We start from the raw sequence: 14,134 nt of genomic DNA on the forward strand, positions 1-14,134 counted from the left end.
TGGCTGCTTTCTTGTCTGGTAGTTGGGCCCCTTAGGAGGCCAGTAAGTTTCCATAAGATATTAATGTTTGCCAGAGCTTGAGTGAGGATAAGAATGGACCCCCTTCAGTGTAATGTCTAGGTAAACATTGTTAACCTAGACATTACACATAGGCTCAGTTACACGGCTCATCTATCTTTGTTGCTGATGGTTGCAGATGCAATTTCCTTTTCTGCTAGATTCATAGGCCAGCTATTCAAACTACCAAGCTGGAATGTAGATGTGCCATCCAGAGTGAATGTTGAAACCATCTATATTGAGGTGCCATTCCCTTTTGATAAAATATTCTTATGTACACTCCTGATGAGACTAATTTTGCGAAAAAGGCCATGCTATCAGTCCAAAAGAGTGTGCCCAAATGCCCACTGAGTACTTCATTAGAAGGAGTCAGGTGCAGATTTTGTCTCTTCCTTGACAACTGTATTAGACAAATATTTTTAATATTTCTTATTGTAAATTTATTTTATAGGTTATTGTTTTGTATATTGTTTGTATTGTCTTTTGTGTAATGTTGTAAGCCGCTCTCCTGTTTAGGAAGAAAAGTAGGATATAAATAAATTATTATTATTATTGTATGACACAGCAAACAAGATAGATATGCTGGATTTCGTTTCACAAAGTCACAAGTCGAACACTTCCCAAGTGTCTAGGACTGTGTGATGTATTTTCGGATGATGCGCACAGATCCAAGTAGGGTGGCCTTTTGCAGTTGGCAGATCGTAATTTTGTCTATTATTATTATTATTATTATTATTATTATTATTATTATTATTATTATTATTATTATCGAGACTGTTGCTAATCTACTATGGACAACCAGAATCCCAGAACTATTAAATCCAGTTGTCTTGTTACATTTGACTAACTGTACGGAACAAATATTTAATACCAGCCAGAATAGGTTTATATTATTGGCAAAGCAATTCAGCATCTACTACAGATAGAGCAATGGAACCAGTAACCCAAGGGTGACATGACCAGATGTTTCATTTTCTTTATTTTTCCCAAGACATGATCTTTTCCTGCTTAGGCCTCAAAAAATTTCTGAAAGTAGTAGTACTCACTAGAGACACCCTTGAAGTTTTCAACATTTACATTAAATCTAATTTCCTATGTTTAAATCCACAGTTCTTTACTTTTCATCCATTTCCCCTAATTGAAAATGGTTCTAAAGCCACATTAGCACAGTGAAGAGTGATGACCATAAAATGAGCCTTTTCCACTACAGCAGGGATACCAAAAATCAGCACAGCTATAGCTTGGGCTTGATGTATTCCTTTTCATTGACACTAATTTTGTATCCCTACAGAGGCTCTGAACTTCTGTGTATCTTCAAAGTCACAGTATGTGTATACTCATATGAATACACTTTTCACAAATGGAATTATATAATGATAGTGAATCATAGTGTTAGACAATAGTTCTCAACCTGTGGGTCCCCTGGTGTTTTGGCCTACAACTCCCAGAAATCCCAGCCAGTTTACTACTTGTTAGGATTTCTTGGAGTTGAAGGTCAAAACATCTGGGGACCCACAGGTTGAAGCTCCACTGTGTAAGAAGCTTCTTTTTGTCCTGTATGATTATGCAAAGTTTGTCAGTTTGTGTTTCCTTTGCTGGTAGCCATATAAGTAAGGTAAAGGTTTTCCCCTGACGTTAAGTCCAGTCATGTCTGACTCTGGGGGTTGGTGCTCATCTCCATTTCTAAGCCGAAGAGCCGGCGTTGTCCGTAGACACCTCCAAGTTCATGTGGCCAGCATGACTGCATGGAGCGCCATTACCTTCCCGCTGGAGCGGTACCTATTGATCTACTCACATTGGCATGTTTTCAAACTGCTAGGTTGGCAGAAGCTGGAGCTAACAGTGGGAACTCACTCCGCTCCCAGAATTTGAACCTGGGACCTTTCGATCTGCAAGTTCAGCAGCTCAGCACTTTAACACATTTCGCCACCGGGGCTCATGGTAGCCATATACTCAATTGCAAATGGGCTATGATAAATTTAAAATAGGTTTATAATGGTTGGCCAAGTGGTCACTAGGGGGCGCACTACAATAACCTAAGTACTGTACCTGATGACCCTGCTGCTTATTCACAGCATTCATCTGTTTATGTAGGAGTTTGTTTGTATTTTTCATGGGAAGGTAGGCTTTTGACTATTTTACGGTATTGTGAGATTCTGATTCCTTTAGTTCACATAGATGTTTGTATCTTTTGCACATTGTTGAAGCCAAAGCAGGTGATACTTAGCTTTCAAAAACGGTGTGTGTGCCTTTAAGTCACGTGTCATCTTATGATGACTCCATAAATTTCATAGGGTTATAATAATCACTTATACTTTTCACTATCCCATCCTCCAGACATTGTGCATTGTATTAGATTTTCAATGTCCCATTTGAGGAAAAAACAAAAATACTACTATTCTTTATTTATTTATGGTTGCACGGATTTATATGAGGACTTCTTACAACTGCACAAAGAAAATACAGTGGGCCATAAGCAACCACCATAATACAAATGCAAACATTTGTGAAACCCAAACGGCTTTGCATTTGATACAGTGAGATTCCTTCTTCACTTCCCAGTGCACAGATTTGTATCCACTGAGGCAAACCTAGACAAGATGACTAACATGGGCCTTGTTTCCATAACTACTTGTTACAAGGGATAAGAAGAGGAAATCAGCATGAGCTTTCCATTTTTGGTAGCAGCACTTTACCATTGTGCTCAATTCTACCTTGAATGATACTTTTAAATGGGTTTAGCTTTAAAAAAAAACCTCAAGCAATTTTATTCATTCAGATGTATCACACAATTTTCATACTGGTTTTATGCATATACATACGTATTCAGTTATCCAGTCAATCTTCTGGGTTGGAAATAAAGATTCTTCTGCAGACTTTTATTTGTTTTGCTTGGTTGCAATGGTACAAACCTATATTTTCTGATGTTAGAGAAATATGCTTTGATGAAAGCTCATTACATAACAAGATTGGATATTTCTTTGCTAATACCCATTTCCACTGTTGCTAAATATTATTTGTAGTATTTTATTGTTATTACAGGGTTATTTAATTTACCTCTGAGTGCTAAGCACATAAGCCCCATGGCATTTAGTGGCATTTACTATTATTGTATAGGAGACAATGTCATTCTTCTGCATTCCTCGTCCTTAATCATTCCTTCCTACGTATACAAAATCTATTTTACCAGCAGAAAAGCAGTTTTTAAAAAACAATACAGATTTCATAAGGAGTTTTGCTAACGACTTCTAATATTTTAAGTTCAGTTTCTGAAATAAACGGTACCTTACTCTGCATTTTCTATCATTAAGCAGAGTAAGGTACTCTGTTCAGTTGGCAGGTGTAAGGAAATCCCAAAAAAGAATTGGAGAAGAGAACTTTGTGCCAGGTGGTCTGCCCTCTTCCTCCTAGGTTAGTCTTCTTTCTTCCAGAAAAGTACAGGATGCTGCCTCAATAGTGTTCATGAAAGATTCATCTGCCAGTCCAGCCAGCTTTTATATGTGAGCTGGAAGTGGGCTTTTTCAGCATGGAAATATCCAGGCCAATTGAGAAGTAAGAATATGCAGTCCAAATGCATGGGTGAAAATCTGTATGTGGGTGTATTAAAGTCGGTAGTAATCCAACTGAATGACCTAATTAAGACTTAATAGTAAATCATTGTGTTTTAGTCTCCCCTTATGCTCATGTATCCCTTGCTCCTCCTCTAATATAGCCATGAGGAGGATTTTAGACATTTCTATTCTTCTTTTTAATTAATTATGGTGTGCTGTAATACTTGGAACTTCAGTACATGGCAATGCTTCTTGGAAACAAGGCACCTTCAAATCACAGTTATAATGGGTTGTTGTATGTTTTCCGGGCTGTATGGCCATGTTCCAGAAGTATTCTCTCCTGACGTTTCACCCACATCTATGGCAGGCATCCTCAGGCTTGGAGGCATGAGGCAAGGAGGCTGCTCCCATGAAACCCTAAAGCTCTGTACTTAAAGCGTGAACTTTAAGATCTGCTGGGGAGGCCCTTTGCTCACTCCCTCTGCCGTCACAAATATGGTTGGTGAGGACAAGGGACAGGGCCTTCTTGGTGGTGGCCCCCATCTCTGGAACTCCCTCTCTAGAGAAGTTAGATTGGCACCCACCCTGGCCATCTTCCAGAAAGACCTGAAAACTTGGTTATTCCAATATGCCTTTGACTAATCAGCTTCAACCTGACTGGGCCATCTTCCCCTAACGTAATACCTGGCCTCTGCACATTATTACCAGCCCTATCCTTGTAGTATTTTGCATGAGCCCTATTGCCCTGCCTCCAGCTCTGAACACACCCATTGCACTTGGTTATTGGTTGTTGTTGAGTTATGTTTCCATGATGATTTATATGTTTTATGCGCTATTTCATTGTAACTGCAATGTATTTTATTTTATGCTAATATATTTTAATGCTGTTTACTGGGCTTGGTACCCATGTAAGCTGCCCCAGGTCCCTTTGGGGAGATGGAGTGGGATATAAGAATAAAGTTATTATTATTTTATTGTATGACACAGCAAACAAGATTTATATGCTGGATTTCGTATCACAAAATCACAAGTCGAACACTTCCCAAGTGTAATATTATTTTTATTTTATTTTATTATGACACAGCAAACAAGATAGATATGCTGGATTTCGTATCACAAAATCACAAGTCGAACACTTCCCAAGTGTCTAGGACTGTGTGATGTATTTTCGGATGATGCGCGCAGATCCCAGTAGGGTGGCCTTTTGCAGTTGGCAGATCGTGATTTTGTCAATGTCTATTGTTTCCAAATGCCGGCTGAGCTCTTTTGGCATGGCACCCAATGTGCCGATCACCACCGGGACCACCTGCACTGGTTTCTGCCAGAGTCTTTGAAGTTCAATCTTGAGGTCCTGATAGCGGCTGAGGTTTTCCTGTTGTTTTTCGTCAATGCGACTGTCACCTGGGGTGGCGACATCAATGATCCAAACCTTTTTCTTTTCCACAACTGTGATGTCTGGTGTGTTGTGTTCCAGAACTTTGTCAGTCTGGATTTGGAAGTCCCACAGTATCTTTGTGTGCTCATTTTCCAATACTTTTGCAGGTTTGTGATCCCACCAGTTCTTTACTGCTGGGAGGTGGTACTTGAGGCATAAGTTCCAATTACTACTACTACTACAACACTACTACTATTCTGGCACCAGCGCTCCTGCTGACACTAGCTCTCAACTCAAAATGCTGCTCTTATGTCAAAGCAAAACCCAGACCGAGCAACAACTCTTACCTTAAAATGCTCTTAGGTTGGGATGTTTTTAAGTTGAGGTTCCACTATATTTATAACCGGTTTAATCTAGCTGATACTAAAGGAATATTTTTCTGTTTTCCTGAGATTGGAGATATCTAGAGTATCTGGCGGAAAAAATAGATATTAAAAACAGTACATTTTGTGGGACATTTTTAGTGTTACTCGTTTTAATTAAGATTTTATAGGACAGTGTTCTCTTGTTGTACTGTTAGTCATTGTATTTTCTATATCAGTCCACCTCTTTCTGTTTAGTCATTTCATGAAGGTTATCTCACTAGAAAATAAATAAGCCAATAAGAAGATTTTGAAATTTTAAAATTAATTTGGGATTTGTTATTTTTTAATTACTTAATTGTAATTGTAATTGCAACATTCTCCCAGCATGGCACTCAAGGCAGATTACCAAAAGGCTACAGTAAACTAAGCTGAAAACCTGATAAGCTAAAATATATTTCAACAAGTTATTCTATTAAAACATAGTTAAATCTTTAAAATTTTAAATGTAATTATAAAGTGAAAATAATGCAGCAGACTTCCTGTCCATCTATTATCGGGTCTATATTTTAAAAACCAGCCTACCAATTTAAGCCAATAAAGTAATATTTAACATACAGATCAATTCCCTTCAATTGAGTGACTTGAGATGACGTGCAAATAACCATCCTACATAAGATCTGTGTTATATATATAAGCCTCCATAGATCTCTGTATGTGTATTTTTTGTAGTCCGCTACCAGGGTATAAATCTAAATAAATGTAATGTGACTCACTTCTGAGTAGAATTGTATAGGATTGCACCAGAGGAAGGATCTTTCTAGTAAATCAAAAAGTAAAACTTCAGCTGATGTATTGCTGAAGCTGAGAGTAGGGCGTACTAAATTTTATAGTTTTTTGATGCTCAGGATATAAAAAGAAAGTATTAAAAACTGTCATTCTAACAATGAGTGTTGTTGATGAATTGCAAGTTTTTTCATGCTTTTTCCTATAACTCAAAATACTATTGAGTTTTAAGAATATTATCTCACATTTTTATCTTTAGGGACCAGCCTTCAGAAAGTGGCTTAAAACGGAATGATAATATTACAGTGCAATTTGTAAAAACGTTTTAGACATTACAACATACATTTTCTTTTTCTGCTGTTCTGTAATTCAGGATATACATGTTTTTATAAATAAATAAAACCATAATATGCAGAACAATGTGATAAGTTCAGATTTATTAACTACAATTGTTCACAAAATAAACACTAACCATATTCTGTCTGGTTCATTGGTTTCAAATTAGTCCAAGTTTACCAGTCATTTGAGCAGGGTATAGCAGTTTCCATGTTGGCAAATCACTTAGCAGGGCCCTTCTACGCTGTCATATAATCCAGATTACCAAATCAGATAATCCACATTATCTGCTTTGAACTGTATTATATTATTACTGTCATATAATCCAGTTCAAAGCAGATAATCTGGATTCTATATGGCAGTTTACTTAGGTGATCCCTCGTTGTCCGAGTATGATCGCATCCCAAATGCAGTGTCTTGGATATGGATACGTAGGTGACTGTGAAGCCCTATTCTTGACCCGCCTGTTCTTCCACAGTGAGGACATCGGTTATCAGGTGGAAAGCAATCCCGATCAGGGTTGGCTTGATGCACCTTCCTCTTGGCACGTTTCTCCCTTTTGCCCTCCATTCGTGCCTTTTCGTATTCCACAGCACTACTGATCACAGCTGACCTCCAGTTAGAGCGCTTATGAGCCAGGGCTTTTCAGTTCTCAGTGTCTATGCCACAATTTTTAAGGTTAGCTTTAAGCCCATCTTTAAATCTCTTTTCCTGTCCACCAATATTCCGTTTTCCGTTCTTGAGTTTGGGGTATAGTAACTGCTTTGGGAAATGGTGATCAGGCATTCGGACAACATGGCTAGTCCAGCGGAGTTGATAACATAGCAGCATCGCTTCAATGCTAGTGGTCTTTGCTTCTTCCAGCATGATATTTGTCTTCCTATCTTCCCAATAGATTTGCAGGATTTTTCAGAGGCAACACTGTTGGAATTGTTCCAAGAGCTGAGTGTGAAGTCTGTAGACAGTCCATGTTTTGCAGGCGTATAGCAGGGTTGGGAGGACAATGGCTTTATAAATAAGCACTTTGGTATCCCTACAGATGTCCCGATCCTCAAACACTCTCTGCTTCATTCCGAAAAATGCAGCACTCACAGAGCTCAGGCGGTGTTGTATTTCAGCGTCAATGTTGACTTTTGTGGGGAGTTGGCTGCCAAGGTAGCAAAAATTGTCATTTTCTAATGTTACACCATTAAGCTGTATTTCTGGCATTGAGGATGGGTTGGCTGGTGACTGCTGGAAGAGCACTTTGGTTTTCTTGATGTTCAATGAGAGGCTATACTATATGGCAGTATAGAAGGATCCTCAGAGGAAGACTAGGGCAAATCCCCCTGAACAAATCTTGTCAAAAAAAAAAAAACCCTTAAGGTTGTCATAGACTGGAAATAACTTAAAGGCAAATAACCACCAGTCCTTTGTACTACATCTGATCACCAAGTGTGTTTTTGTTGCTATTTTTAATGGAATGAGTGCATGAAGAATTCTTGCTAAAAAGGACGATACAAAATAGCGTCATTAAAAACATGTCATGAAGAAAGAGTCAAGGAACTGAATGATGCAACTGACATAAATAACTTTACAGAAACTTGGCTCACTTTCATTTGCTATGCGAATCAGTCAACAGATCCAAGAAGACACAAACTCCCAAGTGCTCATACATGCATATGGAATGATGCACTTGGTTGAATTAGACATTAACTCTAGATACCATATTAAATACTTTACATTGTATTCATGTTTTACAATTGTGTTCGTTTATTTGTAAAAAATTGTTTTGTAAATTGTATTTCATATTAATTTTTCTCAATAAATTTTCTCTGTATATATATAAAGTAAGTGTTCAAAGGCCTTGCCTGCGTCTTTTTTTTTTTTTAAAAAAAACCATCCTAGGTAAGAGCATCAGGAATCCCAATAGGATTGTAGACACAGATACTGTTGTGCAAATTTAATTATTATTAGCTGAATGTCTAGAATGAGTCATCACCAGGCAGTTTTGCTAGAAATGAAAGAACATACAAGTTGGAAGTGAAAACCAGTTGAATTATTCTCACAGTTACATTCTTTCATCTCTTAGATTTTGCTTCGGGAGGGCTGCAAAAAGATTCTTGTGGCTGACTCTCTCTCCTTGTTGAAAAAGATGCACCGAACACAAATGAGAGGGGTCCTAGTTGATGGTAAGTCCAATCATCATGACAGAGATGTGACTTACCACCCTGTGTCCCCATAGCACTTGAGCCAGAGAAATGTGGGGTTGTAGGGAGAGTTACAACTGTTTCTGTATCAGAAGTACCCCAACTGTTCTGACAGACCCAAAGTGGTAGTGATGGGGTGGAGGGTTGTCTGAATTCTGGGCCAGAATTTCAAGTAACCTCTGACTTTGGCTAATGCAGGGCAAGGACACATTAAGGTGGCCTTGCTCCATGTTAACCGAGATCAGTTCTGTGCAGCGTTTGGCTACAAGGCTGATCTGGCTCTACGCTGACCTAAGTAGTTAGTGTAGATGTGGCTTATATGTGGCATTTATAGATACTTATATAATTATAGATCAGCAGTTAATTACTAAAGTCTTAACAATACCAGTCTCTTAATGATTGTTAAATGTTTATTTTTCTTACAGAGGAAAATATCTGTGAAATGTGCCTTGCTCCTATACTACCCACAGGTATGTTTTTGTGGTTTGTGTGCAACCACAAAAAGTCCCTCTTTGGAGTTCAGAAGCTGTTTTTGCAGCTTTTAATGGTAGTGATCATGTTAGAGATGGCAACACAACCTCAGCTACCTTCCCTTCTTTGCAGTGTCTGAAACTATTATAGAAGTGAGGCTTGAGTTCAGAACACTCAAGAGTAAATGATTTTCTCATTAACTGTGGAAATTTCAATCTCCCTTCCTTTATTTCCCCCCAAAAAATAAGTTGGAAAAAGTCAATCTAAGCTCCAGTCTAGTCTTTGGTTTAAGCCTAGTCCTGTCCTTATTTAATTTTATCTGTGTTATTTTTCAACAGTTGGAACACTACCACATCAGACTCAGCTTGGGGAGGTTACCTTTTGGATCTCAACACCCAGAATCTCCTAGTCAGTATAATGGCCATGCAGGCTGGGGATTCTGGGAGTCCCAGTCCAAATGGTGAAAGCAACTCCCAATAAATGCTTTTGCAAAAATAACAAAGGTTGGATTCAGCCTTAAGGACATGCAACAGGGATGGTAGAATGAGATTTTCTTTTAAAATAAATGTTGACAGTGCTATAACTCCGTAAAATGCCACAAATGAGGTTAGAGAAACTTTTGGTGGGCAGGCAGTAGGACAGGGATTAGGGAGGGATCCGCAACCATCAGGTGGATTATTCTGTGTGGGAAACTGCCTTTGCCTAGTTTTTGAAATCTCTCCTTCACAGCACTTACCACATTCAGTAGAATTATCAAACATATGTATGGCATTTTCAGGAGATCTGACAGATATATTGGGAGGAAAGGTGCTCATACTATACTATACTGCTTCTGCCGGTATAGTCACACATACCAAAATTGGATCTAATTCCGTATCACATTTTGAAAACACTTCAGTTGATAGTTAATTCCAAAACATATTGAAGAAATGCCAGTAAAACAAAGCAATCACATCCGTCTTGCCAAGTCTTCCAGCGCTTTTCATGTAATGTCCATAGAGCTACAGAAGACCTGGCAAGATAATAGAGCACTTGAGTTGTTGAGACGGGTATAGGAATGATGAATGTGTTTTGGTAATTCAAAGAAACTGGCATTAATAAAAAGAGAGGGCTTGGAATAATTTTATCACTGTATATATTATCATTGCCATTGATTAACAAGAATAACAAAAATCTGCCATTCTGATTAAAATAGACTACATTCTTAAAAAGCAACAAAAGGTGTGAGACTCTTGGGCTACTTGGAAGCGGCCGTGGACTCACCACAGTTGTCCATCCTTGAAACATAAAAACGGAATAAGGAACCAAGGGAGAGAATAAGTGATAAAAATAAACAGCTAACCTAAATTTCACTAGTAACCTAGCAACTATGTTTAAATACAGTTAGTGAGCTGATGGGCAGGGTATCCTCATGAAGCAAAGTAGTTCAGAGCTGAGTTCTCCATCTGTCTCCTCCAAGGAGATAGAGGTAGCTGCACATGTTAGATATGGAAAGTTGAAAAGTTATGAAATAATTTTGGGCAGCCTTCCAGTTGGGCAACCAAACAAACCACAGAGTTCTGTAACCCTTGTATTAACAATCTTATTTAGTGTGCCATCCTAAGGATATTGTCCAAATGTTGTAATACAGCTCTCATTATTCCTAGTCATGTATAAGGAATGGTGTGTGCTAGTTCTGATTTATACAGTACAGGCGGTCCCCAAGTTACACACAAGATAGATTCTGTAGGGTTGTTTTTCAGCTGAATGTGTATTTAAGTCCGAACAGGTACATTTTTGAAGTGTAACTCCAACCATACACTCATACATACACATGCTTTGGGTAGAATAGGAGAGGATGTGGTGTTTGTTCTGCTGTCTGTGCCTCTAGTTAGAAGATTTCACTTCACTCTCCATCCCTGTGATAATTGAATTTTGAACAAAAATGGCTTGTTGTGGAAACAAGGATTGGTGAGAAAGCTTCATTGGAGGCAGGTTTTCCCAATGATAACTTTTTCAGAAGTGAATTTCCCTTCCGAGGGGTAGATTTCTCTCAACTCCTGTTGTCTCACCCCCATTCTTAACGATGAGTCATTTGTAAGTCAGATGTTTGTAACTCAAGGACTGCCTGTAGTCATTAATGTATCTTGTCTGTTTTTTATTTCCTACTCATCTTTGGTAGAGACAAATTAGACTATTATAGGGAGAAGAGAAATCAGCCTATATGCTTTTTTTTTTGCTCACTTGAAGCGTTCAAATAAAACTAATATTAAAAATTAATATAGCTATATTCTGTTTTGCAACCATTTGGTGTTAGTATTGTGATGGATGGATCAGGAAAGATAGAATCAAACTGAGACTCATAAGATCTAAGTCTGGAGTCCCTGCTTGAACATGAGGGTAGCTAAGTCAAATTCTTTCTTGGCACATAGCCGATTTGACTGTAGAAAATTAAGATCATGCACATTTTTAGGAAAATGAGCAGGATGGGATCATATGAAGACACCATAAAGAGGCATGAAATGCAGAAGCCAGCTTGTCAAGTCTTGTGAATGAAGCCTGTATATACATTTAAAAGTATCCTCTCATATCTTCAGCTAAATCAGGGTCAATTTTTTGACATGGCAGCATCTTGGTTTTTATAGGCAGCAACTCATCTCTTTTGGTGATAAAATCACTTTTCTCTCTTCTCTTGCCAGATGCGTCTAAATCTTTCAGTATAACAGTGTTTCACTGTAGGCATATGTTCCACAAAGAGTGTTTTCCTGAGCCGAGCACAGTAAGTAGCCAACATAACCTTTATGGATTATAAAAATGACCAGGCCAAAGACAAAAAGACAAATGAGTTATTTTTGCCTTTCATGGAGAAGAACATGTGGTTCCAGACAGAGTGTTGAATAGAGCCAAAATATCCTGTCCCCTCCAGTCCATTCCTGTGCTTTCTAGTGCTATTGGTTTAAAAAACTGCTTCCATTAACAAGAAAAAAAATCCTTATTCATTCAACGACTGAATCTGACATAAAGTCAAAATGTGAAAAAGGATTTCAACATTATATCCCATTTGCTGCATTTTAATATGTACTTTGAAAGTTGCAATACATTTTAAAATAAAATGGTTCAGGTCCATAACATAATTTAAGATAATCCCAATGGAAGTCCCTAGAAGAATTTAGTATTTCCAGACTTCTAAGGAAACCGTTGAGTTTATGAAATAAACATTCAAAGAAGAAGGAAGTAAAAATGCTTGGTATATGGTTGAATTAAGAGATGGAGGCTGCAATCTTGTGAGTGATTTTCCAATATTACAAATAGAGCTGCCCCCTCCCATATTCACAGATCTTGCATCCAAGAATCAGTCATCTATTACTTAAAACATACCCCCCACCCCCATGAAGTGCCAAAAAGCAAACCTTGATTTTGTCATTTTACATAAGGGACACCATTTTGTTACACCAATATATATCATGGGACTTGAACATCCAACAGATTTTGGTATCAATAGAAGTTTTGGGAACCATACCCCAGCAGAAACCAAGGGACCACTGTATATGTTTTAAGATTATCTTGTATTTAGCAAGTTAACTCCTTTACATTTCTTTTTACACATTTCATAGGCCTTTCCTATATCTTGCTTAGCACCATTTGCACATGCTAAGGAATTTTTGTTCTTGTATCTCAAACATCTACCATGCTTATGGAAAATCACTTTCCAAACTGAAAAGAGTTTGAAAAGCAGTATATTAGGTGACATAGTATGATTTTCAAAGAATGTTAATAAAATTAGATATGGTAGCTTGTTATATTAAAATGTTTGTTAGCTAACTTTAGACTTTGGAAGAAACGTGGGCTACATGTCTTAGTGTAGATATAACATGAATGGAGCAAAATCATGCTATTTACACAGTCTCTTGAGCACAATGATTTTCTGATACTACTCCATGAGTCTACTTTTCTAATATCCATTCTTATTAAAAACATGACTATAGAATTAGTTAATAGAAGTCTGCTTGTAATATAGTAATTTTATAGTTGCGCAGATGTGCCTTCAAGACACCTGTTGATTTTCTTAGGCAATCCTCAGAAGTGATTTTGCCAGTTCATTCCTCTGAAATATTGCCTATAGCACCTGGTATTCATTGGTGGCCTCCCATCCAAGTACTAACCAAGACAAACCCTATTTAGCTTCCAGGATCAGGAGGGATCTGATGCTTTTAGGGTATTTAGATGATTTCATGGTACACAAGAGTAATTTTCTATTTTTCTTTAAAAAAAAAAGCACTCTCCTAATTTGATTTGCCTTGGTGTGTGATAAAGATGCAACTTTGTTTAACAATTGCTTTTTTGCTTTCATTTCCAGGAGTCTTCAATACACTTCTGCAACATCTGCAGTGCCAAACATCGAGGACCAGGCAGTGCTATTTTGGAGATGAAAAAATAATGCTTGAGCATGCTGTCAGTTTATATCTCTGTATGACTATTTAAGTTCAGCATAGAAGAGCATGCTTCATTTATAAAGCTTGTTAAACACTGTGTATATATTTAACTGGTTAGAGATGTTGTAATGGGGAGATTTTCAATCATTAAGCTCATGGATATTTCCTATTGGATTTAAAGTGTTGAAAAGAAAATTGTATTTTTACTCGCTGCATCACTGTTGTGCAGTACAGACATGGCTGCCTTGATGTTTGTCTTAATCTGTATTAATGAATTAAAAATAAATCCATGTGTAAAATTCATTGAGTCGATATAGTCTGTATCCAAAATTACAGCTGTCCATTTGAAGTCAGATTTCCGATTACTATTTTGTCCTTGTATAGCAACATGAACAAGTTGGTGTCTACATTCACAAATATACAAACACAGCAGGTGCCTCATGAATATCTATGATCAACTTGTGTTTCAATTTATTCCTTTTTTCCTTTTCCCCCTGGAGATCTGACAGTTACATTTTCTTAGTATGTTGCATGGTGGTAAAAACATTAAAAAGCCACAGTGATACCAGTGATAGCATAGAGTCCCGCTGGAAGA

General features: G+C 37.7%; 1 protein-coding gene across 3 annotated transcripts in view; it reads left to right on the plus strand.

Annotated features, from left to right (window-relative positions):
- Positions 1-13,842, plus strand: part of vps41 (VPS41 subunit of HOPS complex) — a 150,125-nt gene extending 136,283 nt beyond the window's left edge. For all 3 annotated transcript variants that reach the window (XM_003222333.4, XM_008112861.3, XM_062958094.1), the window contains 4 exons: positions 8,539-8,638; positions 9,082-9,126; positions 11,806-11,885; positions 13,464-13,842. In XM_003222333.4, the coding sequence (XP_003222381.2) occupies positions 8,539-8,638; positions 9,082-9,126; positions 11,806-11,885; positions 13,464-13,544 (306 nt within the window). In that variant the 3' untranslated portion in view covers positions 13,545-13,842. The remainder of the gene's footprint in view (positions 1-8,538; positions 8,639-9,081; positions 9,127-11,805; positions 11,886-13,463) is intronic.
- The last annotated feature ends 292 nt before the right edge of the window (positions 13,843-14,134 follow it).

This window comes from Anolis carolinensis, chromosome 6, assembly GCF_035594765.1.
Source record: "Anolis carolinensis isolate JA03-04 chromosome 6, rAnoCar3.1.pri, whole genome shotgun sequence".
In the NCBI taxonomy this organism is placed as follows: domain Eukaryota; kingdom Metazoa; phylum Chordata; class Lepidosauria; order Squamata; family Dactyloidae; genus Anolis; species Anolis carolinensis.